The sequence below is a fragment of the Podarcis muralis genome, chromosome 6, assembly GCF_964188315.1.
Source record: "Podarcis muralis chromosome 6, rPodMur119.hap1.1, whole genome shotgun sequence".
NCBI lineage: Eukaryota > Metazoa > Chordata > Lepidosauria > Squamata > Lacertidae > Podarcis > Podarcis muralis.
In genome coordinates this window covers 51,531,982-51,558,643 of record NC_135660.1, presented here as the reverse complement: position 1 = coordinate 51,558,643, position 26,662 = coordinate 51,531,982, and the positions used below count along the sequence as shown (strand labels likewise).

The 26,662-nt window shown below is 41.5% G+C and overlaps 2 protein-coding genes across 9 annotated transcripts in view; one reads left to right on the top strand and one right to left on the bottom strand.

Moving 5' to 3' along the window:
- SHTN1 (shootin 1) overlaps nt 1–10,688 on the top strand; it is a 66,429-nt gene extending 55,741 nt beyond the window's left edge. For all 3 annotated transcript variants that reach the window (XM_028730126.2, XM_028730128.2, XM_028730127.2), the window contains exons 16-17: nt 509–680; nt 9,417–10,688. In XM_028730126.2, coding sequence (XP_028585959.2) covers nt 509–680; nt 9,417–9,621 — 377 coding nt within the window. In that variant the 3' untranslated portion in view covers nt 9,622–10,688. The remainder of the gene's footprint in view (nt 1–508; nt 681–9,416) is intronic.
- Nucleotides 10,689–16,341: 5,653 nt separating this feature from the next.
- ENO4 (enolase 4) overlaps nt 16,342–26,662 on the bottom strand; it is a 29,735-nt gene continuing 19,414 nt past the window's right edge. For 4 of the 6 annotated variants that reach the window (XM_028730131.2, XM_028730130.2, XM_028730132.2 and 1 more), the window contains 4 exons: nt 20,491–20,680; nt 19,647–19,714; nt 18,533–18,650; nt 16,342–16,873 (listed from right to left, as the gene is read on the bottom strand). In XM_028730131.2, coding sequence (XP_028585964.2) covers nt 16,761–16,873; nt 18,533–18,650; nt 19,647–19,714; nt 20,491–20,680 — 489 coding nt within the window. In that variant the 3' untranslated portion in view covers nt 16,342–16,760. The remainder of the gene's footprint in view (nt 16,874–18,532; nt 18,651–19,646; nt 19,715–20,490; nt 20,681–26,662) is intronic. The other 2 variants (XR_013393208.1, XM_028730135.2) reach the window with 2 other exon arrangements.

The window sequence follows — 26,662 nt, the reverse complement described above, 5'->3', positions numbered from 1 at the left end:
GGTCTCATAAGAGCTGCACTCTAACATCCCCAGCATTGTTCAGTAAAGCCATTCTAGGCAACCTTCTGCTCTGAAGTTCAGACACTGACACTAAAGCCATTGTGATCCTTTCCACCGATATGCTTTCTTTCCAATAGGTTCGTAAATTAACACCTGTGTATCATAGGAACAATAACTGATAGTTATCATATAAGCTTGTACATCAGGAATATGATTTCAGACTCATAGGAAATAAGAAAACCTTATTCATTGTTCCAAGAGTAGTTGTACATACAAATAAAATGCTAATTATTTTCCAAAGTGAGCACATCCAGATAATACATCAGGGAAGAAAACCTTGAAAAAGTGAGTGTGTGTGTGTGTCTTAAGTGGCACAATCTTCAATAGAAAGTGGTGCATATAGTGATCAAAATTGATCTGGACTAATTAATGCTTTGGCACAATGCCACTCTATAAGTGTATAATAATGTAATTTAATAATGCAGATGCTGTATTCTTTGGGTTTTAGATCCAATTGGAATATTGGCTTCTTCTGAATCCAAATCTATGCCAGTGTTGGGTTCCATTGAAACACAGTCTGGATTGAACAAGAAAACTCTGGCAGCAGAACTTGGTCCCAGTTCTTTGGGGTCAGATGAAAAGTGTCACAAAATGGTTGAAAGCACAAGTTCCGACATTCAGTAAGTAGTTTATGTTTGTTGATGATTCCCCTTGCAATGAGATCAAAAGTCATTAGGTCTTTCAAAACCCCTCCATTCAAAAATAGGGGTTGACATTGCAAGAAGATCTAGACGTGTATGACACAGCAGGTATAAAACTATGACTTCCAAGCACAATGCAGAAAATAACATTTGCATTTTTAAAAAAGATTGTGAATACTGCTCATATTCACTTGCATGATTTCTGTACCAAAGTAGACTGAAGCACTTGCATATCTCAGCTGTTGAAACTGGGAGCATGAAAAATTATTCCAGTGCTGGATCTTAGAGCCTTCTAGTTAATGCCCTAAGTTTAATCTAGTTGAGATAACAAAGGCTTCGGGCATTACTCTCTGTGAAGATGGAAAACTGAAATATCGTTCTTTATATCATTAAATGTCATAATATGCTGTCTCTTATTTGTATTTCATTTTTCAGTGTTTGGGATGTATACATGTTCCCATTTAAATGTCAGCTGCAGTTCTTGGGTTGCCACAGTCCTGAATAACTGAATTATACTACTGCAAATTAGCCATTAACTAATTAGACAATATATCTCAGCAGCAGCAATGCATATTCCATTTTGCCAGGAATATGTGTATTTTCTTAGCCTAAGATGCAGCTGGCAATGCAACTTTTAATCAGCGGTAAACAGAATGCTGAGCTACCTGGAGGTGTTGTGATCAAGAGCTTTGAAGCTTCCATCTGTTTGGCTGAATAAATCCGCAGTTTGGTTTGCCCAAGGTATTACCTGACTGTACATTTTCTTTCAAAGTGCTGTTTAATCATCAAAGAGTTAATCCTGCTTCAGAAATGCACACTTCAGACAGATCCGGTCGAGGGTCAGTTTGTTTTATAACAATCCCCAGCTTTCTATAAACTTCTCTGATGCTTTCCGTTTGGTCCTCTTTCCAGGATGTTAGGCAGTTTATTACTTAAAGAGGAAAAAAGGAAATAGGTGAGACAGATCAGATCAGCAAAATGTTATAATCATGGTTAATTAAAGCTCTGATTTCCTGTTCTATCAGTTGAAAAAGGAACACCTATTCTCAAACAACTGCATCTCATAGTTCAAAGGGGTAAATCTCAGCAAATGAAGTGGAAATTCAATTCACGCCTATTTTTGTGTGCTTCCTTTATCATTCGTAAAAACAGGCTAAAAACCTTATTTCTTATTTCTCTTGCTTTTATGGTTTTCATTTCATTCTGTTTTAAATGTGTGTTTTTTAAAGTATGTTTTGAAAGGAAATAGCTCTCTCCAGTTGTATTTTGTTTCTTCTCATTCACACATCCCTGATAAAAGATTACCGAGTTTCTATCTTTCCGATTAAATGTGTTTAATTTGACATCATTATTGTTGCATTTGTGAGCCACTAGTGAAACACAAAGGCAATTTAGTTCAGGGATGAGTTGTTGTTTTTCTGTGAACTACGGCTTTGTTCATCTGTGGATTTCCACTGCTTTGGATGGATAATGTTAATCAGAAGATTCTACTTACTCTTGCTACCTTTTTTGTCTACCTTTTATTCTAGTAAAGTAAGTGGAAATTGCATTTGCAAGGAAGGAAATGAAATAATTGCGGGGCCCAAGGTCTCCCAGAATGCGTGATGAATTGACCATGAAAAGGATCTTGTATCGACTGTCATAGTTGTTAGGAGCTGTAAAAGCATACGTGAAACTCTGTTGATTATGCAGCTTGCCTATTCAGCAACAACCAAAAAGGACACCTTCTTATTTAAAATTATATGCTTAAAAAGTAAAACAAGTGTCACTGGCTTTGTAGAGGCGATGTAGTCTTGGTGTGACCTAATCATGCAGCCAGTAGACAATGGCCATTTTATGAAACTGCTGAATTGTGGGTCCATTTGGCAATGTTTACCTGGGGCAATCTGAGCAGCCTTTCAGAATCTACTGCTAACTAGGGGAGTACCCCTCTGTGGGGGCTACAAAGAGCAACTGCTACAGGGGCCACTTAGCTGTTACCAGAACAAGAGGACACTGATCAGTATTTTTAAGAGTTGCATAGTCTAATTTATATTTATAGATACACATTAGAAATAGTCTGTTGCAGAGGTGCTAACGTTGTTGGACAGTTTCAAGACCTGATTTGCTTGCAGCTGAATGTCCTTAGATGGCCCCTTTAGGCTAAAGTAGCTGCCATACATGGGGATTTTGGGGTTAGGGCTTGCTTTCTTGTGGAACCTTTGCCAATTTAAACCCTCTTGGGTTTGCTCAAATGCCTTATAGTCACATTATCTTGTTTTGTACTTGGCTGCCTTGATTATATGAGCATTCCCTGCATCTATGTTTGCATGAGTCACTGTTTAAATATTATAGGCGTGTATAATTGTACAAAACTCTGTGGCACTTTTTAAAGAGTGGCAAAGAGAAATTGTTGACATCCATCTACCTTGCAAGACGATGGATTATGCCTCTGGGGATGAAGTCAAACCGCTGCATTAGCAGCACCAAAGTGACTTCCTCAGGATGCAAGCCTGGGCAGTGTGTATGGAAGTACTGGGCTGTCTAGACGACAAGACCCCCTCTTGGCCTCACTGATGTGGTCCAAAGGAAAGCAGAGGAGTATGTTTGGCACCACCTTGGCTGCAGGAGTTGCCAGAAGGAGGCATACAAGGCGTCATCCACTCAATCTGCAGAGCTTGTCATTGCAAGCAGGAGAAGTCCCTAACCCACCAAGGGTTTGAGACCCATCAGCTACTCTCACCTGGTTTAGCCGGCCAGTCGAAGCCATTCCCAGGGTGTGGCCACTTTCACACGCTGACAGCTTCTAGGAGCCACAGGTGAGAGCTGTGTGCAGGGTGGGGACCAAAGGTGGAAAGACTTCCCCAAAAGGAGCACAACATGTCCCCCACCAGAGGTATTACTGCTCCCCTAAGACCCCATACATCCCAGGGAGAGAGAGAGAGCACACAATGATATATAGCAAATAAGCACTGTAGTAGGATGACAGAACCATTCTGACAAAACATGAGTCAAGCTTTGTGACGTGAGGACAAGGGACAGATTCCACATTACACCGAACACATAGTTTGGTGTTCCATGATTCTTCAAAAAGCAGTGTGGTGGGGGCAGTGGCGTAGCAACAGACCATTGTTGTTCAATTTTTTTTAGGGCACCCGCTGATTTCAGGGATGGGAAGTGGCTCCGCTGCCCAGAATCCCAACCCCCAACGCACAGTAGCCACCGTGTCGCACTACAGACCCCCGTGGCACCCAGTGGACCACCCCCACCCCCCGGCTAGCTACACTACTGTGTGGGGGTGATCAGACTGTAGTGAGATGGGAGAGATTTTATTTTCACCCTTCCTCCTTGGACTGTGATCCTGATAAAAATTTGAACCAGTGACAGTGTGTCCCTGTCTCCACAGTCCTGATTGTTATCAGATTGCACTGCAGCTGCTTTTTAAAAATAATTTTAAAAACAATTTATTTATTTTTTAAACTATGGCCTGGTTTGAGATAATCATTTCCTTGGTTTATGAAGCTGACCAGTTTAAACAGGCCAGTGTGTTTAACATAGCATATAGTTTGGCTGTTAGATATAAACTTCAGAAGGCTTATTTCTAATTCATTGTGACTAAAATATACAAAGGAGAAGCAAAGGCTAAAGGAACTACCATGTTTAATGGCAAATTTGTGCCCACTTATGTATACTTAAGCCAAAGAAGAGCAGTTGGATTAATATGTTACAGCATGGAATTGCAGCATGGAGTTGATTAAAGAGCAGCATGCTATAATTTCAGAAAGGCTGTTGTGAAGTCAAACAACTCCTTTTATTACTACTACTTCTGTGGGAAGGACAGTGGGTTAAAGTTGCACCAGAACAGATTTAGCTTTCATTGTAACAAATATTGTAAGAGTACTTGGTTTGTTGTCCCAACAGCTTGTACGATCTTCTCCTGGGTGTTTTTCCAAGAAAGACCAGATTAGTGTTGTTGCATGTTGCTGTCATGATATTACTTAAAAGCCTGGGGGGGGGGGGATTTCAGAAATTGTCAGCTGCTTTGTAAGCAACAACAGGAATGAACAAATCATGTGCCATGTCATTGTATTCCTCCATTTATTTAGTGTTCTTGCAATTTGCTCTATTTTTCAGTGCCTAGAAAAACTTGTAATGCTTTTGCACTGATTTTGGCAGCCTGGAAGAAACTGGTGATCATCCTGGTTGTTGTTATATTATAAAAAGAGGGCTAAAAGATACAGGTTGCAGTTTAAGAGAAGAGTTAAGACATTTCCCCGTTGATTTATGCATCCCAAAGCATGAACACTGCAAGTTTAGGTTCCTGCCTTAACTTTCACGCCTCATAAGCAGCCAAACAGTCTTGCCTAATTCTTCTTGCTTACAGCTTAACCTCTGCAAATCCATGGTTTTTCTTTTGGTCTTTTGGCCACAATGTGTTTCCACCTCCATGCTGAGAACACTGAATGAAGCCCTCCTTTTGCACTGACCACCCTACTTTTCCAATAAGCTTACGTAAGTAAATTGCATATTTTGAGGGGAGAACAAAGTTGATTGATGGAGCATGCAAAAGAAGGAGGCATGACTTGAGGGAGATGGGCACTGGAACATGTATCTGTTTCATAACAAGGTGACATGCAAGTCAATAAAGGAAGAGATCTGCTAAACCACACATACTAGTTTGCAACAGGTTGGCAAATTCAATTTTTAGAATTTAAAAGTAAAGTAAGTCTGCTAGTCTTATATGTTCAGATATCCAATATCATTTATTTACAGTCCACTGTCCACTAACTCAAAGTCACAGAAAGTGAAATACTTTTAAAAAGAAAGAAAGAAAACAGAAAACAGTCACAGAATATCTTAGGGAGAATTGTATTGGCTTGAATAGTTACTTAGCTATTTTTTCATTCATACACAAGATTGAATTTTGCAGCTTAAGATAAGCTTTGCATGAGGTTTGCTGTCAGTATTAAGAATTTATCATTAAAGTCCGCTGTACATTTGAACCCAGCTCCCATGCTCAACCCAAGTTGCAGAGGAAGTGCTTTAAGGATGAAAGACCAAGAGAAAATACCAGTGGATGGAGGTTAGGTTGTGTATAATACGTGAGACCTAATCCAATTGTTCTCTGCAAAATTAAACACAGCAGGAGTTTCATTTAGGCAGTTTCTTCAGAGAAACTAGGTGCTAATTTTGTTCAGTGTGGAACAGTTCCTGACGTTCCTGTGGTGTATGTACATGGACGGGAAAGTTGCTGTATCTTGCTCTTCCAACCTTCCCCCTACCCCCTTCCTTTTACTTAGTACGTTCTCTGCACTTAGTAAACATTTCCATGTAGTAGAGGACTCGGTTAACAGAAGAAGCCACATATTGGGTAAGGTTTAATCTGATGATTTTATACAATTAAAGGATTTTCTCTTTCCCTCAGCTGTAATCTTAGCACCACTGAATTGTCTACTGGCACTGCAGGAAACAGCTCAGCCTTAGAGAGAGTCAACTACAAAGGTTTTCTGTGTGCAGTTTGTGCATGGGCAATTAAGCTTTAACAACAAATTGGAAAGAACAACAGGATGTGCTGGAAGTTGAGAATCTTCTTCCTTAAAAGATTGATGCCTTGTGGATGGCGAAAGAAGGGTGCATAGATACATCAGAAGCATGCTTGAAAACTGAGCAGTTTCAGCATCTTCTTGCTGCTCTTTATTGCATGCCATACAATGGCTAGAAGAAATCCTAAGAATATTTCTTAAAAATGAGATCTAGCACAAGGTCTCCAATGTTGTGTCCCCATTCATATCCACCTGTCTATGCTGCAGGAGCCCTTAGCATTTCTGCTCAGTATTTTGTTTATGTATCTAATGTGTTGTATAAGTACTGCTCAATGAGATTACTCCCGGGTAACCCAGGAGCCTGTTACTTCAAACAGTAATACCCTGATGGCTTGTAATCAGTACTAAGCATAGAACTCTATGGGTCTGACCCAGGGGGTCTAGCTGGTGCAAAATGTTGTGGCTAGACTGCTGGTGGGGACAGACTATGACCAGCACATAGCTCCAGTACTCAAAAGTCTGCAATGGTTGCCAGTATGCTACCAGGCCAGGTTACAGGGCCATTAACAATTTGGGTCCAGGGTGCCTCAAGGACTTCCTGATCCCCAATGTCCCTGTCCAATCATAGAGGCCTTTTGGGGAGGAGGTCTTTGGGGGAGTCACTGATAGTGGTCTTCCGTGGCTCAGATGCACGATTCATATTCACCAGGAGCTATGTGTTTTAATAATTCCAAGGTGACAAATTAGTTTCTAGTTCCCTTTGTAGGATTGGAATTAATGCACTCTGGAGGCTTTACAGTCAATGGAGATATCCCATAAACATCAGATAGAGAACGTTGCTCTAGACTCTAGAGCAAGATATGACAGTGTTTCCATTACTTCTACAAATTATAAAGGCCATTTGTCAGATTGGCATGTATTCTGGAGAATTGTTTCATTTTTTTTAAGGTTTCAGTTTCAGATTGTAGTAAAGCAAATGCTGCATCAAAACCAAGAGCATTGTGTATGATGGGATGCCACATGAAAGGCTGTATAAAAATACCTAAATAAATCTAAGGCACACATATTCCTTAGCTTATGCTGTTGTGTTTGCTGTTTGGATTAACTCTTTTTGTTTGCATGAAAATGGTGGACAGGTGACCTATAACCCTGATGCTCATGCGGAGTACTGTCTTATCACTTTTCCTTTCCACGTTTAATGATTTGTGTTATCTTTTGTGATGTATAAGTCCTTGCACTGAGAATGGCAGCAGGTGTTTGAAATTCTTGACTGATAGCAGTTATTATTAGAATATTTGTGTGAGCTTACACAGTAAAACCCCAAGCTGTTACTGTTTATCTTGTTAATTATGTCTTTAGTTCTTAATTCAAAGGTTAATAGCATTTAGCTGATGTTTAAAATCTGGACTGAGTGCTGCTGCCGTTACATAAACGGGAGACTATATCCAACCTTTCTTCTTCCTGCACAACTATTAATTTGTGTTATCAATAGAGTATGCACAGAGCTAGAAGTTAAGACTCTCGGTCACTTCATATCTGCCTTTACAAGTACTAGTTAAACACTATGCCATACAAACTGGTTTATAGGTCAAAAAAACGCCTGAGTGATCCTTCATGGCAATACAGTGCAGACTTGTTTTTTCTCCTCCCAACTGCCCTCCCCACCAAAATAGTCTGCACAGATAGCACTTTTTAAAATCAGTTTCATTTCAGCTGAAACTTATTCCAGAGCAGAAGAGCAAAGTTTCACCAACGCTGCTGAGATTTTTCTGGTCTGAAGTAAGGGCTGAGTGCAATCCCACTATGATTTGCTCCTGTACAAATTGTGTTCAGAACAATAAAGTACCACTGACAGTTACAGTAAAGCTGAGTGGATTGTACTCTTTTATACAGAATTAAAAAATCTGTTTTGCACTGTGTCGTTAAGCTGTGCCAAATTTCAGCTCAGGATACAGTGTGGTAAGTCAGCAGTAAACACTTGAGAGAGATTTTATGGTTTTTAACAATAATATTGCACTGTAAATAACAGCAGTTGTGTAAAAAGGGGACTTGGGGGCGGAGATGCACCGAAGGAACCCTGAGCGGCAATTTCTTATTTTGTGCTAGTACATAATCACTGGGTTTTGCCATTAAACTGTGTTATAGTGACAGACTTTAATCTCCCATTTTTCTGTCCTCAAAGGTGATAAATATGATTGCTCTGTTATCCTTTTTTATTATTGTAAATGACACAGGCTTCACACTCTTTGGCAGTGCATCAGCCGTTGGATTGCTGCCATCCACTAATGCAGGCCCCCTGTGGAGATCCCAATGAAGAATTATACTCTGATTCACCAGATTGTGTTAAATAGTCCAGCTGTTGAGATTTTGAAAGATGGTTACCTCTAAAGTGATTTATTTTTTTAAAGACCTTGGCATTTATGGCTTGGACCATTTTGATAGTGTTGGGGCAATCAGCTTTTCAGATGTAGCATTTTCTAAAATAACTCTTCTTGTTGTTTATGTCACTTCCAAAGTTTCATTCACGGTGATGTTGGGGGGGGGGGCTGTTCCACTTTCAGCAAAAAAACAAAAATAAGCACCAGGCAGAATCTGCATAAAATAAGACTTTGGGATTTGAATAATGGCCAAACGGACTTGCCAAATGGATCGGCTAGAGACAGGTTCTGAATTAGTTAGTCTCAAGTTCCAGTGTTTGGTGTGATTGTGGTGTATATAATTTGAACCATGAAGATCACAGAGGAAGAACAAGGTTTTGCTGTTATAAAGTAGCAATTTATTGCTGAAGAAATCTGGCACCTGAACATAAAATTCTGCAAGGATGACAATTGGTTATTTCTGTGATCTGGCTTTCTTTCTTTAAAACTGTTGGGCTTTACGGCTTTCCCGTCAAATCAAATACAAAACAGTTGAAATGGCAGCATTTCTATTTCACCTTGCCCTTGCTGAGTTACCTTCCTTCCTGAACAATTGCCCAAACTGCTCCAATAATAATTGCACCAATCACATCAATTTCGTTCTCCCCAAAGAATTCTTCTTGTTCTTTCCAATACTTATAGCTTCTTGGCAGCTACCATATTCTGCCCTCAAAATAGCCAAATAATCTGTACTTAGTGCTTTTGAAGTTGGGATGCAAGCCAGTTAGTATGTTAATGATTTCTTCCTATATTTACATGTTGCTTTGTGCTTCCAGGTCATCAACCAACATGGGGCTTAAAAATAAGGTTGCTGGTACAGAAAAGGAAGCAGAATCCATGGTACTACTGAATCCTGAGAAAACCAAAGAGCACACGCCTGGACATGTGAATCAAGACAAGGGGACTGAAGAAAAAGGTCAACAGCTTCATAAAGATGCTAGCGTTGGGAAAACAAAAGAGACAGACAGCTCTCATTGCTAATTGATGTGCTAAAAGGCATTAACTTCTGGAAGTTCCTTTCAGTGAGCGTCAGTTGTTTCATTTATGTGTACTGGGAAGGGCTTAATTCTGTAGGGTTGTATCCAATTTAGTTGTACTCAGAGTAGATCCTTTGGGTTGGATTCAGCTAAGTTGTTGCAGTAGCAAAAACCAATGCAATAAGTCTCGCTGGCACAACAAGGACTTCTCCCACTGTGTGCCCCCTGCTACCTCCCCAAATCTGCTCAGGTCAGGAAACCCCAAGAACAGCACAAGGGGAGATCATTCCATCTGGCAAGCAAAAATGCTTGCACTGGAACAATTTCCATAGTGCAGCCTGGAATTCTACACATTGAAATTAATGGGTATAAGTAACTTACATCTATTAATTTCAATGGGACTACTTGGAGTAGTGCTTAACTGAATGCAACTCCTCCTAGTTTCTAATCATGTAACCATAATTGTTTATTGAAATGACCTTAAGTTATATACAATTTGACTTTCTCCTGTAGCAGCAGGGAAGTTTTTACTGAATTATCGTATTGGGTTTCTTTCTTAAATTATGCAGTACATCAAAATTTATTTTGATATTATTTTATATTGATGCCTTGTTTAGGACTGAAAGCTCACCAAAACTGATAGATTGAGCTTTATTTAGGTAATCACAGAAATGCACTTCTACTGATAGATGCAGCCACAAATCAGTTTTAGAAAAGGAAAGATGAACATAACTCACCTTAATAAGAAAAGATATAAGTGAGCCTTTTGGCCATCCATGTAGTCTCTTCACACAAGCAATCCAACCAACCAGGAAGTTTTTCCTTAATTAACAGATCTGCTTAACAGATTTGGAACAAGCCAGGGTGTTGAGCTGCATTTTGTTGTTGTTCATTGAGGATGTATGTGCAGCCAAAAGGCTTGTCCCAAATGTACTGGGGACTTCTCTGCAAGACTTATGAAATTTTGAGCTACCACCTGATTAAAAGGGTCTTCAGCTACAGTCTTGTGCATTCACTAGGCTGTAAGTCCCATTAAAAATAGTAGAACTGAGCACAAATGTTTAGAACTGCACTGTTCTGCATATGGCGAAGAGGCACAGTTTTTAAAAGAAAAGGTAGATTCTCTTGGTTATTAGGTTATATACAAATATGTTGTAGGAGATATCATCATAAAAGACACATTCCTCCTTCTGTTTCATGGGGAATGCCAGTGGTGCTTTTTAAAAGTTCTGTACTAAATTAGTTATTTTTTAAGCTGTTCCCTAATTAGGGCACCATTTTCAGTCATTCAACAATGCAATTCTGTGCATGTCTGCTCATAAGTTTTTCCATTGATTCATTGGGGTTTACTCCTAGGTAGGTGGCTACAGAATAACACCCTTAAAAAAATGCACAAGAGTTTATGCAATTTCCATTCGTTTCAAAGAGGCTTCTACAGGAAAAGTCCCCAATGGATTCATACCCACATAGCTATACCTCAGTAGCCCAAACGAATTTTATATAAGGACTATTTTATCCATCTTACCCATAACAGCTGTACTTAGATACTTTTGAAAAGCAAAAACTCGGTAGTTCTGCCTTATAACAGGATCTTGTCAGCAGTGTCCCCTTGAGTATTGTTTTGCTGTTGGCAGGATCAGTCAGAGAAGTTGGCAATAGCAAGCTGATGCTTCCAAGGCATGGCTTTCAATGCCACTGAATTCCTTATGGAAAAGAAAGTAAATGAGGCCTATTTCCTTTAAAATAATCTACCTGTTCAGACATCATACAACCCAGCTAGGTTTTGCATTGATATCTATATAAATGGCTTAATTTCTCACCTAATTTCCTTTCAACTGATATTTAATAAATAATAATAATAATTTTATTATTTATACCCTGCCCACCTGGCTGGATTTCCCCAGCCACTCTTTCTTCATGCTTCTGCAAGCTTCATACTTAGCACCAAACCAGTGATTAATCCTGGTTCCATTTTCACTGCAGAGGGAACCTGGAATTCATTTTTATGCCTTAACATAAAATGGTCTGATTTTGCTTGGAAGCTTCTCCACGCAGAGGGCTCTTAATGTGTGGTGGTTCACCACGTGGACCATAATTTCTATAAGATTCATCTGCCAGGGATGTTTTGTGCCATTTTAAAACAGGCAGCATAGTGAGCTGGCTCATACAAAGAACTGACCATACGGATGCAGTTTCATATGGATGCAGTTTCATGCAACTTCTGCTTGGTTGCCATTTTGTTGCTTAATTCTGTCCCCACCTGGCTTCATCTGTCTTCCTTGATGAAATAAAATAAATACTTGCTCAGGGAGGCAGACTAAAGCAGCACCCCAGTTCTAAGACAAGGAAGGCAAATCTGACCTTCCACCATGGTTTCACCAGTGGTACTCATACTACGTAAGGCACTTATCGGCCATGAGCAGAAGCTGGCTAAAATCCTGAGTGTCATAGTTTTCACTTATGAATCAAAATCATAGTTAACAATGTTCAATGTCCATCTGTTAAGAAACCCAGATTCATTGCATCTTTCAGTTCTTATAGTTCCTATATCCGTAATGTTCAAAATCTCCTATTATAGGTTTGTAGTTTCCTGCATACAAATATTGTAGAATTAAGTGCATTGCATCTACCAGAAGTAGTTTGCCAGTTATCTTATACCTGGAAATGAGAGGCAAATTGTATTAAACAAAAGCATCTAAAATACATACAGCAGCTGCTAAACTGCTCTAAACCCCCAAGCAAATATTTTCGTCTGTACACTCAATAAAAACAAGCTAGTCATCTCTCTGGATAAGACAGCTGTTGTTGTCCAACTAGGCCTTGTGGCACACCAGGCAAGGTGTTAATGGAGTTAGATAAACTTAGGAAAACTAAAAACCTTTCTATAGTCAGAGTGTCATTTCACCACCCAGAAAATTCATGGTCCTTCCTGACAGTTTAGACCATGTTGTGTCTCCACACAACTTACGTTAACCAATACTTAGCTCTCATTATGCAGCCATGGCCTCTTCCCTGGAAAGCTGTGGGCATCATAGTAAGTTTGCCAGTTTATGTGGCATTTAAAAGTAGCTGTGATCTTCACTAACACCTCTGTGCTGCATAGGAGAAAAGTGGTGGTCATGGTTTTGCTGCCTTTGGCAAGAGGTCAGCCTACAGTTTCTTGCAGTCTTAGCCATATTTTAAAGTGCTGCCTCAAATGTTCTGCTCTTTTCAAATAAGGGCTCAGCATTTCTGTTGCCTGCATGCACTTCACTGAAATGCCTACTTCCGTGCATGTTTCTAATTTACTGTCAACCATGTGCAGCTGTGACACACTTCATCAACTTCTTTGCTTATCAATAACCCAGGAAGAATGTTGTGTGTAGGCACATCTAGAACATGCCTCCAGCTCTTGGTGGTCCTCCTCTAATGGGACTTTGGTTGCTAATTGCTGAGACTTCCATTATTCTTTTTATCAGCACTTTGCACATTTTGGGTTTCTACAGCGATCAGAAATTAGTATATTTGACCATTTTGAGGCATCTCTTGAGGGGAAAAAACTTTTCCCCAACTGTTTTTTCAACTAAACATTCAGTCTACCAGTATGTCATTTCTTGATTGTTCTGCCAGGCTGTGCCAACCCTGTGCGCATGTTACTCATGTGTAGAGAATGCATGCGTATGGACCAGAGCATTTTTTTAAACATCCAGCTTTATTTTTAACAACCACACATAAAGTGTGGCTGTCGGTATAAGTAGGCCAACACCCAAGCACCTCCTCATGTGTAGAGCCTCCATGCAGTTAGGACGCCCAAACAGCCAGGTGTCCCAAAATGCACAAAGCCTTACAGACAAGGAGACATGTTGGCCTTCCTGTGCAGACTCTGGCTGGGTTGCTGTTTTGGGGTTGTTGTCAGGAAAAGTTGTTGCAGTTGGTCCCATTTTAGATCCTGTGATTTATGTGGAAATTGTTCGGTCTGCTTGGGCATTTTACTATTTTCTTTATTGTTTGTCACTCCTTTTGTTACATTTTTTCATGTTGTAAGGTGCCTTGAGTATGGTCAGAACTGTGGAAAGGCAGCATACAAATAAAATTATGTATGTTTGTACTGACAACCACACTCAATGCACAGTTCTTAAAAATGCTCTGGTCTGTACTAGAGTATGCCTTACGCATGAGTAACATGTCCATGGAGCTGCAGGCAGCTGAATCATTTCACAAGACCAAGTCTATAGAAATCTTGTATTGAGCTGACCTTTTCTTGTGGCTCCATATTTAATAAATGTAGGTATAGTATTTAGGATCAAGTATAGGTAGCAGCTTCTGTCTGTTTTAAAAGGCTTAAGAGCAGAGTAATAGAATCTCATATGGAGACCACCAAAATTCCTTTCTCCATTAATTCCATTAATTCTCCATTAATAAACATTTGCATGTGCTGTTCTGCTTAAAGAATATTTACTTGTAAAGCAACATGTACATGGCCACAAAGCACCAGCCTATATATCAGGCATGTCCAACCAGTAGATCATGATCTACCGGTAGATCCCTGGCTGATCCTTGTAGATTGCGAGATCATTCCCAAAAGCTCAACAGCTCTGCAATCCCCCCCCCAAAAAAAAACTCAACAACTCTGGGCAACCCATCCCCTCCCACCCACCCCATGTATGCTCCTCCTCCCTCCAATGACAATGGGTAGATCACTGCCAGTTTGTTTTTTTATACTAGGAGTATATCACAGTCTCTTGGGAGTTGGACGTGCCTGATATATATGTTGCAGTTCTTCAGTGAATCAGCATCAGGCTTCTTTTATTCTACTGTAAAATGACACCTGAAAACAATAGCCTGTCAAAACATCATGGGGTTGTTTTTGTTGGGGGTTTTTTTAACTAAGTGAAATAGCTTACATAGCACAATTATGGCATCACTCATTTCCCAGTGAAGACAGTGACAAATGTGCTTTTTACACAGTTTTCACGTTTCCAAAATCAACATACTTTTTACACTACAGTGGACAGGTGCGGTCAGGACTTTCTCCTTTAAAAAACAAAAAAAACACTTCAGCAATTTAATGTTAGTTTGAAATTGGGTAGTAATGTTCTTGAATGCACTGTGAGATTTTAATGATAGGAGACAATGATCAGTAATTAGGATTAAATGATGAATGTGTTTGGTTTGTTAGCTTGGCTTTATAGTAGTTGTTCAATGCTTATCTCCTGAAAAGCAAAATCATTAAAAGCTATAATCCTATACACACTTCCCTGGGAGAAAGCCCCACTGTCCGAGTCAGGGCCAGCCCTACCATTAGGCACAGTGAAGCAGCAGTCTCTGGCAGATTTTGGATGCCATGAGAGGACAGCAAATAATTATTTAATTTATTATTGTGTTTTTACTCCCAGGAAGAGGTGGTTGTGGGATTTTCTGCCTCAGATGTCAAAGTAACTTGACCAGCCTAAGGTACATATGCACCATGACCAAAGGTGCACAATTTGCTTGCACTGCCTCAGGCAGCAAAATGTATTGGTCGAGACCTGCCCTAAGTAGATACATTTAGGATTGCATTGTTAGTGTGGTAACTGTGTGCGTAATTTTTATTTTTATTTTGCATGTTTGTTAAGCAAATAATGGGATCGATCTAATCAGTTAACTGTTTCATAAATATGGGGAAACATGTCCATTTGCTTTCCATGAACTTGCCCTTCAGTAGGTTTTGTTTCCTACTAATTGCTTTTGCACTTAGATATCAGTTTGATTACAATGAATTTCATACGACAATTTCTAAATGTATTTTTCCTTGAATTCTTACAGGAGAATATGCAAAAAAATGAAAAATGTATTTCTTTCTAGTTAAATTATTTGTTATACTATGATATAAATTATTTATCTTTTTAATGCTGCTTATTAAAAAAGGTTTTTGACTTTTTTCCCAGAAATTGTGGCATTTTGTTGTTCTTTCCAGCTTGAAGACAGGGGTAGCCTGGTACATCTGTTTTTAGTCTGTCATGTAGCAAAACTGGTGACTGGCCGTAAGATACAGGAATCAAAGACGGGTCGTTAAGACAGACAGAGCCCCAGAAAAAGCACAGGGCTCACAGTCAGTAATGAAAGCCAGCCCAGTCAAGGTCATATGTATGTATGGATGAATGAAACTCTTGTGTATACAGGTTATATCATACCAATTAATATCCATGGAAGGAGTCAAATCAAAATATGCATTCTTTGTGTGTAAAGATAGAGGTCTTCTGTTGAATGGGAAGCATTTGCTGAGAAGGTTACTCATTGCATTTGAAAACGACCACTGTAGACTCCTGGGCTGGGACATGTTTTTCAGACAGTGGGCAGTGGTGGTGGGTGGGGTTAGAGCCAAAAATGAGCAGAGTAATGGGTGTGACTTTTGCCTTGTACAACAGGGTAGATTCCTGCCACGTCAGGCATGCAAAAGGCATTATAGTTCAAGCATATATAGTCAAGCCAGGCAAAAGCACTTGAGGGAGAGTACAGAGCAGGACTGCTGAGGGATGTGGCCTGGAAAGAGTCTCAAAGGCCAAATAAAGAAGCTTGGGTGGCCACATTTGGCTCTGAGTCAGTTTCCTCACCCCTGATCTATTCAAACTTTCAGAGAATTTTACTTCAGAGATATTTAAACCTTAATTATACTTTGACTGCTGACACTGTTATTGGAAAGGAAAATCAGCTTGGCAAAGTGGTTTTTAAAATTGTGTGTGAAAATTAATGTCCTAAAACAAAATTATGGCAAACATTTTAAATTTTATTATTATTATTATGCTTTGGAAAAAAGGACTCCAAAGTGAACGCTGCATTAAAAAAACACATTCATAAATGGAGTAACAGACTAGTAAAGCATGCATTACTCATGGATTCTGTGGTCCTTCTGTCCTACACTGTTTCCCGATTCAAACAGAGTGCTGTCATATCTTTATAGAACAAACAACTGTTACTCCATATGGTAAATTCCCATTAAGCTGTGTTAAAGGATGCATAGCAGAAATATAAACATTTTAAAGGAAAATAAAACCAAAGGACTAACTGTGTCATGCCAACTGTTGCCCCATTGTGATAGTCCTGTAGGAACATGTTGTTGGCCTCAAAATGAAGAATTCAGGGGTCAATTCTGGGCCAAAAAAGTCAAGTCTGAAACATCACTTTCTATGTAGCAGAGCGCTCTGTCCTTGCAGTAATATAAGTAGACTCAAGTTCTTCCTCCTCCTCTTCTTCCTCCTCTTCAGTATAATCAACAAATTCATGATCCTCTCTTTCACCTGAAATGGAATATTTGTATCTTGAGTATTTTTTTTAAAACCCACATACAGTATTTACAAAAGTCTTTCAGCAAAAGCAATGTGATTTAAAAGTGCTTAACTTTAGCAGGCTTGTACCTATGGAGATTAAACTGGTATGGCTGGGATCCTGGACATACTTAACTAGGAGTACAGATGTAGAATTGCACTGTTAAGTCACGTGCAGTGTAATGCCAGGCCTTCTTGCCTCACAGCTCACACTCCTAGCAAATACACTACACCAACTCTGTAGAAGCATGGGCAGTTATTCCATTTGTAAACAATTCTATTCTACTACATCTCTGAATCTGTGAATACAGCATAGTTCTTTGCATACGTGTATTTAAACAGGCGACATCCAAGTTGTTTCAGGTCAATCTAGGAGATGGGAAGCATATGTACTCCTTGTATATTCATCCAGCCCTCCTCACTCTGCTGAAGGAGTGTGAACATCAAACTCACGTTCCTTAGCTTATAAGAGAGGCTATGGAGTTATGCGCACATACACTCATTCCCTGTAATGGCTTGGCACAGTGCCTACATCTGTGTGTATGCACAAAGAAAGAAAGCGGTAAAACCAGGCCTCGGCTATGCCATTTGGGGATTCCTGCATAGGGATTGTGCCCATAGATTTTGCACAGCTTAGGGAACAGCTGACAAGTGTAAAATTTCAATGACAAGCCATGGGAAATATACAAGGAAATATGTTTTTCATTTGGGTTGATGCCACTGGCAGAATGAACTGGAACATAGGAAGCTGTCGTACACGGTGCCCGATCATTTGTCCATGCAACTGCTCTTTCCAGGGTCTCAGGAAAAGACCTTTCCCATTACAGTGGTACCTCAGGATGCAAATGGGATCTGTTCCAGAGCCCCGTTCACATCCTGAATGGAATGTAAGACACGGCGCATTGGCGCGGCGCGTTTTGTCGCTTCTGTGCATGTGTGTGATGTCATTTTGAGCGTCTGCACATGCGCGAGTGGCGAAACCCGGAAGTAACGTGTTCCGTTACTTCCGAGTTGCCATGGAGCGCAACCCGAAAGCGCTCAACCTGAAGCACATTCAACCCGAGGTATGACTGTACATGCTATCTCCTTTTAGTCAGACATGCCACAGATTGAACCTGGAACCTCTGGGTTCAAAGCCTCTGACCTATCACCAAGCAGGTCCCTTACCAGGACTGCTACCACATATGATATTCTATATGAAGCTGCCATGTAGCTTTTTCACACAGCTATATTTCTGCATCTTTATATGGAATGCTACAGAACAATTTTCAAAGCATCATCTGCAACATGCCTGCCTCCAGCTAAAATTCTGTGTGAACTAAAAAAAATCCCAATAACATTAGAAATGTTCTCCATTGGCCTTGAAGATTCCAACCAATTAATTCTGCTCATGAAAAGCTTGTTGTAGGCTGTGCCTAAAGGATGTCTTATTTTAACATTCAGGTAAACAGACAACTCATTATAAGGACAATGTACTTTGTGGCAAATGTCATCCTGTTTTCTGCAAGTGCTTATTTATAGTCTTTTGATTCTCCTTCCCTCCTGCAGAGTGTTTTCAATCACTCCTTTTCCAATCTTTGTATTCTTATTCATTAAACACCGAAAACAATGTAAGAAAGGGGGTTTTTTTACCAAGTCTTCCATTCTTGCCGAGTTCTTCCTCTATTGCAAGAAGACGGTTGTATTTGGCGACCCTCTCACCACGTGAAAGACCTCCCAACTTGATGAACCTAGTTCTCAGTCCAACAGCCTTAAACAAAAAAATTACCATTTTAAACCTTCAGCGTTGAGGGAAAAAATGAATCCCCTTTCCTGCTATTTACATAACTTGGGTGACTTAGAAGCAGACTTCAATTATGTAACATTCATATTTCTCATCTCTATGTGGCGGCCTACAATTCAGCATTTATTCTTGTGTTTGTAACACTGCCATATGTATGGCCGGAACATTTATTCCACAGGACAGTGAGTGTTTGCTTTGTAATGCTGTGCTAAAATTTGGCTTCTGGTTAATTTTTTGCTTCCTACATGTAAACCCCATGACCTTCATGTAAACAGCTCATTGACTGGACTGCTGTAAGGTCATAGAGTAAGAGTAAGGCATGGCATTTTAACAAATACCTTGGCTGCGATGAGTCAAAGGAAAAACTCTGTTAGGAGGGAATTTCATGCAAGCTCTAGCATTGGTGGGATAGGTAGGGAGAAAGAGCTATCCAAGCCATAGAAGAGGAAAGGGAAACCACATTGAGCTGAGAGTCAGGAAAACAGTATAGTGCTGAAAGGAAGGGAATTGGAAGCTCAGGAGACAGCAGGAGGCAGGGTAGGGTGACTGGGAGGGGGGTGGACTAAAATTCACACATTAATTTTAAATAAGTGGCCAATTTTTTGTGACATCCTCTATGCAATTATGCTTTAACACAAAGAGACTAGCCTGAGTCCATTAAGACCTGTTATTCAAGAAATACTGTCAGTGCTCTATGTTTTGAATAATTTGCTTAACTTTTCCTTAAAATGTCAGCAAGAGACAATACATATTTTCACTGTGCTACCATTGCCCACTGTTGTGCATCTCCCCCCACCCCTTATAGTTCAAAGATTAACTCTCTTTAAAAGGCGACTCTCTCAAAAAAGCCAATTTTCTAAAAGGTTACCTGTGTTTCAACTACAGACAACATTTCTACTGTGGGCCACGTCAAGATAAAAAGCAGTATTTGAGCAATTGAACAGCTTTCGCTACTTTACTTGCCAGGTCTACAAGACTGTCATCAGAAGTCTCTCCATCTGGACTGCCTAAAATGGAAATGCGCTTTCGACCTGTATAGGATGGAAATGAAAAGTGCTTTTTGTTTCTTCATTTCTCTATCCGGCCAAAAGACTATCTGTTTTCCATTGTTTGCCTTTGGCTATTACAATAGTTTTCTTCTTCTTTTTTTTCTATGTCTTCTCTTGTTCTGTTAAATCCATGGTTCATAATCCATTTGAGTTTTGAGAATTTAAGCTCACTTATTTAAAAGGGCTTGAACTCATTTAACTCAGTGTTGGATTGTGGGCATTCTGTATAACAGCTGAAATACTTGCTCTGTCACTTTCTACAACTACTAATGACTGAACATATCATTTTGGTAGCATATTCAAGACAAAAGTGAGGCACTGAGGCATTTAATTTAATCTAAACTTATACAAACTATAGCTGCAGATTAAAGAAGAAAGGGGGGAAACCACTTCTCTAGCTAGTATAAATTAAATTCTGAAGCTTAGAGTTCATTTATTTCAGCAGCTTTGTTACATTTTGAAAACTTGTAAAATGTCCATAGAAATATACAACAGAAACGATTCATATGAGAGATACGCCCTGTTACCCTGGCTCTATACAGCACTTTGAGCGGAACTGTATTACAAGAATTCATTTAATATATTTTGAACATGAGCCCACAACTCTATTGTTGTGCCATGATGAGAGCCAATTATGTCTAATAAGCATTTCTAACACTGTCAATTACTGTATTTAAGTATAACATGTTACATCCTTTTACAGATCGTATAGGCAAACCTATAGTGTATACTTCATTTTAATTCTGTTCTTTCCTCACCATCTAAAAGCTGAGTTATTTTACAGAGGTCAGAAATTTTAGCTTCATTGGTATATTTTAGGACGAGACCACTGCATTTTGGTGTGTTGTGGTTCTCCATAAGTTTAGATACACTCTTGCACAATTCTTCTGCAAAAATATAGCATTTAGATCCCAACGTGTTGCGTAATGTGATCCACTGCTGGCAGTCCTATACAAATAGCAAAATAACGGATTAAGAATTTCAGAGGTTAATGCCAGAAACCAGATGGATACTCTGTATTTTCAGTATAAACTTCAGTATGTGCTGTTTTAGAGAAAACAAATGGGCCCCTACAACCAATACCTGCAACCCTACAGAAGTGCTTCTGTCCAAGGCTCTAACCTGCTTGGAATAAGAACCCAAAAATATGCATTTTTGGGTTCCCATTCTTCCCTCACTACTTCATATAGCTGGGATAGCCAACAAGGGACCCTCCAGATGTTGCTGGAGTTCAATTCCCATCAGCACCAGCCAATTGGTGAACCCTTCTAATCAGATATTTATCCCAGTTGGTAGTGGGTTTGAATTGAGTATGTGCTGTTTTTGTTTTAAACTATAAATATACATACTCAGGGTGTGTGTATCTTAAACATGATTTTACACAGGTAACTGTTTTCTCTATGTTTTTATTATATTGCAAATCACTTCGTGAATGAAATAATTATAACAACCGCCATATATTTGATTGCTATACAGGAAGGTGGGATGTGAGGGTTCTCCAAAAGTCACACACCCTCTTTACAGGCCAGACCCTGCCCCCCACTGGCCCTGCTCTGTGCCCTTGAGGGATCTTGTTTTGCTGAAATGTATTCTTTAACTCTGATGTTTCTTGCAGGTCTGAGGATGGAAAGTGTATATATGTGTGCTGTGCATATAAACCGCTGAATTTTGTCAGACTGATACGGACCCAACCATACAAATGTTAAGTCATTGCTCCCCCCACTTTTGGCCCTGTTCACCCTTGGCACACAGTCCCTGGAAGGTTGCCCACGGGGACATGCAGCTCTCGGGCTGAAAAGCGGTCCCCATTTCTGCGTTGGACCTTTTCTTTTCCCTTTCCCACTTGGCTGGAAGGTGTATGGGAAGCTGCCTACAGACTTTAGCATAGCTATTACTGAGCAACAGCGTGTTCCCATCCAACAAAGGTAGCAGCAAAGGCAGTCTCTGGCATTCAATGTAAACTCTGAATTCCCTCTTCAGACAATAAGAAAGGTAGTTTATCTCTAAGCCATCAACATTCTTTGTGGTACTGGAAGCTCACAGGACTATATTGTGCTATTTATTTAGCCATTTATTTTCCTTTCCTTTTCAATACCCAGAGAGGCATCAAGTAAACAGATGAATGTGGTAAAGCCATAGTCATCTTTGTTCCTAATAGGGGGGAAAAAACACCCTGCCATCTTCCCTATATTTAAATTTGTTCTTGTTACATTTTTTTATACACAAAAGAGAACAATTTATTTTAAAACAATGCATTTTTATATGACAGTAAAGCAGAATTAATAGTTACATATTTAACCATATGTAATGTTTCCTGTTTCACATTTCCCCCCAATGTACTTCACAACACTTTATCTTTTTTTTAAAAAAAAGTAAATGTGTTTATATTTATGTGTAACAGTTTTATTCCTATTACAGTTTGCAACAGAAGGCTGATTTTTTAAAAGAAATCAATAGAGTGAATTTTCCCGTCTCATTTAGGTCTAAAGGAAATCAATGTTAGCCATTATGCTTTGTCTGCCAACATTTCCTTATCCATACCTCTACAACGGAAACTAGTATATTTTACCAATATTTTGCCAGTAATTCTAAAGCAGCAAGATATGTATTTCCATCTTCTCTCGTTTGTCTCCACTATGATTTCTGAGAAAGACTGACAAAACATTTTCTCAGTATACAATCTGTATGCCATGGGCATGTACCGCTTCTTAATGGCTGCTCCACAATTACAGAATTCTCTCCTTTTGGAGACTTGCCAAAATCACAGCCTGATTGTCTTCCCAGAACTATTGTAAGACCTCTTAGTTTTGTCTGGATTTTAATGGCCTGCATTAAGAGGGGACTGGAGGCAGTTATATTTGGTTGTTCAGTCTTGCTCAGATATGAAAGCATTTATCCTATTTTATAGCAGTTAGCTGGCAACTAGACTGTCTGACAGTCCAATCGAGGATCAAGGACAGGGGTGATGTCCAAGTTTATTTCTCTTTTCTTCTTACTCACTTCTACCAGCCTCACAGGAGGAAGAGGAAAGCTCCAGAGCACACAGCCTTTCTCATGAGTGTGGAGAGACTGCAGAAAACATGTAGGCACTGCAGCATGTCTGTTTCTGATGGTTTCCTCTCCCTCATAAATACACTCAAAATACACTCACTTTAGCTCCTACAATGGTACAAGTGCATGGTCAACTTTTCAATTTCAATTTGCATACAGAACTAGCAGATATCTAGAATGAAACTACTTTAACTTTCCAACAATAGAAGGTGACAAATGTTGACTTTAAGTTAATATCACAAATTTAAAACGTTGAGGCTCTAAACTACTTGCCTATTCTTTGGCCATTTGGGCTCTGATGGCAATCTATGTTGTCATGTGACCTGGGATAGCTCAGTTGGTAGAGAGCGAGACTTGTATCTATAAGCATATATCTATTAAATGTCTTAAGTCTACTGAGGTAGACTTAATTCAAGGTAATGGCATTGCCACTGATTTTTACTTTAATGTATTTATTTATTATATGGGACGCGGGTGGCGCTGTGGGTAAAAGCCTCAGCGCCTAGGGCTTGCCGATCGAAAGGTCGGCGGTTCGAATCCCCGCGGCGGGGTGCACTCCCGTTGTTCGGTCCCAGCGCCTGCCAACCTAGCAGTTCAAAAGCGCCCCCGGGTGCAAGTAGGGACCACTTACTAGCGGGAAGGTAAACGGCGTTTCCGTGTGCGGCTCTGGCTTGCCAGAGCAGCAATGTCATGCTGGCCACGTGACCTGGAAGTGCCTCTTGAGTGAGATGGGCGCACAACCCTAGAGTCTGTCAAGACTGGCCCATACGGGCAGGGGTGTCAGGTTTGGAACTTAACAGGTTAAGAAGTTCCCAGGATGCCTCAATTCTGACGTCAGCTTCTAGAAGCTGGGAGGAGTTTGGGAGGAGTTTCCTGCTTCCCCTCTGGTCTTTGAGGGAGAAAGTCGCAGTTTAGCCTAATGGCGGCAAGGAGCCCAGGAGCCCAGGAGATCCCTGGGGGAAAGTCGGAATAAAGAACTGAAAAAGGACAAACCTGGCTGCGTGTGTTTGTCTGGAAGCTAAGTAAAGGACGTGACAGTTTTATCACCGCTGTGTTTATCTCTGCTACTGGCGTGAAGAGCTGCTGGAGACGGACCAGAGTCTCGCAGGGAAGTGTGCCGGGCGGCCATGCGTAGCTAATTGAGGGCCAATAAATCAATTAGCGGGGTCCCAAAAACCAATTTGTCACAGGTTATGGTTAATTACCGCTTGTAAAACTGTCACTGAAGTCTGCGGTCGAAGGCAGAGAAATACGGCAGGAGTTTGGCGGAGTTTTTGCCTGGTGTTGAGAGGCAAGGAGAGCTGCGGAGTTTAAAAGCGGCTGGCAAAAGGACACAAAGTGGCTGCCTGTGTTGCTGAGTGCTGGGACCAGCTGGAGCTCTGGATCTGAGAGCTGAGAGCTGAGAGCAGCAAGGAATCGTTTCTCCACGGATGGGAGCCGGATATAGCTGGTGAGTGAGCTTGGGGCCCCTTGGGAGAACGGAAGAGGATGGCAGGCTGCCAGGTCTTGGAGGACATTCCATGCTCACTTTAAGAAGCTGGGCAACCTGGCTGCTGATCTGAAGTCTACTGTTCTGGGTGCCAGGAAGCCAGAGGCCACTTGGCTAGTGCTCCAGGGAGTTTTATGAGGCTGGAGGCAACAGCAAGTGCTGGGAGATGGCTGCTTCAGGACAGAAGGCAAGATGGCGCTGACCACCTTCGTGAGAGCCGGTGCACAGCTGGGAAGGGCTGTGGGCCCCAGAGGGGGGGCGAAAGGGCTATCTGGGAATGTGCTGCATTTGCTGTGAAGCTTCAGCAAAAGGCCAGAGCCCTGGAGACGGAATACAAAAGCCTAGAGACGGCTGGAGCCCCTGTCCCTGATGCTTTAGCCACAAGGAGAGCTGCTGAGCAGGTGGGGGGGGGCGGACTTTTCCAAAGGCACGTTCAAAAGTTTTCCACTGTACGTGCTGGAATGAACTGGAGGTTCAGAGGGGGCGGAGCTGGCAAGGAGTGCTTTTCCGGAAGAAGGAGAAGGAGGCCAGCGGGAGGAGCCCAAGGCAGTGATTTTCCACTGGAGTTCAACATCTGCGTGAGGAGCTTGGAGGGAGGCAAGCTGCTGGGAGCCCTTAACCTACCACTGGGGGTGCAGGAAAGCGTCCTGGGAGCCCTGGAGCAGTGGGGGGGGGGGGCGGTGAGCAGTAAAAGCACAGAAAAGCCTCTTTTTCCAAAGGCTGCCAAGAGATGTTTGCGTCGAAAGTCGAAGCCTGGGAAACAGGACACAGCTACAGGCTTCAAGGCCAGCCATCTGCTGCAGAGGGAGATACGTGCTGCAGAGGTGTCTGGGAACTCTGAGATAAGTCCAGTCTTCAGAGCAACGCAGGATGTTGCGGTTTCGGACGCTGCCAAGGATAGAGGCAGCGGGACGTTTGTTGCTTCTATGGCAACTGTGGAGAACAACTCCAGCCAGGACACAGTGACACGCTGGGTGTTTTGGTTTCTACTATCAGGCAGCACCTGATAGGCAAACTGCGGAACTGCAGGGCTGTTTCAACAGGATTGACTGTTATGTTTTGCAGACGGAGCACAGAAAATCAGTCTGTGGTGTGGCTAACGTGTTTTTCTCTCCTTTACAGGAGGAGCAAGAGGTCTACGTTGTGCCGGGACTGAATTGTTGTCGGTTATCTGTATCTGCTCTAATGACGCAGGGGTTCAAAAATGTGCTTTGAAAATGACATCTGTTCCATTTTCAGAGGGGGGCGACAACGGGTCAACATAGATGCAGAGCAAGAATAATTTCTTTGTTCTGGAGTCACCTCTGGAGGGTGGTGGGAATGCTGGAAAAGGTGCAGTGTGCTAAGGTTCCCAAAGATGTGCAAAAGTTGCACAGGTGCACAAAAGGGTACAAACTCCGGAAATGTGGGAGGTCCCAAGGGTGCAGGGCATGCAAAGGTACTTGGTTTTTCCCGGGTTTGGGAGGGTAGCCAAAGAAGCTTTTGAGCTTGTTCACACACAGATCTGTCAGGACCCATGAGGTGTGAGAGTCTGGGTGGGGCCAGGTATGTGCCATCGCTGACAGATGACCACAGCCAGGTGGGCTGGTGTCTCTCTCTCAAATCACAGGGGGAGGCGGCGCAACTGATCAAGGATTGGGTTGCGGAGGTGGAACTAAGGTTTTCCACCAAGGTGCAAGGGTTCAAGAGCGACCGAGGGTCACAGTTTACTGGGTCTGCTCTGGAGGAGTTTTTCAAGGAAAAGGGAATACGTCACCAGGTGACGGGTGCAAAGTCTTCTCAAGGGAGAAGGGAGGCTGTTGCTGGATCCGGTGACGGGGATCAGGTCCAGAATCAGGGTTCAATCCCGGTGATGGGGACCAAGTCCAGGGTCAGGGTTCAGGGCAGGTTTGGGCATCTCCAAAGGTTGTTAAAGGAGTGTCCAGGTGTGAGGCTTCATCTCCGGTAATGGAGAAAGCTCACAAACAGGGTGTCAAGTCAGAGGGGGAAGAGTCTGACGGAGAAGACACAACTGCTGGCCTTAATGGGTCAGTAGGGTATCAGGTCACAGGTGCGTGGAAAAGTGTCGCACAGTGTGATTCTGGGAATGTTGAAGGGGTTCAACAGGTGCCTGGGAAAGATGCCGGGAAGGGGCACAAGGCAAAGGGGAAGGTGTTGAACTCAAAGGGTCTCGTCAGAATGTGCGGCATAGAGGGGGTGTCAGGTTTGGAACTTAACAGGTTAAGAAGTTCCCAGGATGCCTCAATTCTGACGTCAGCTTCTAGAAGCTGGGAGGAGTTTGGGAGGAGTTTCCTGCTTCCCCTCTGGTCTTTGAGGGAGAAAGTCGCAGTTTAGCCTAATGGCGGCAAGGAGCCCAGGAGCCCAGGAGATCCCTGGGGGAAAGTCGGAAT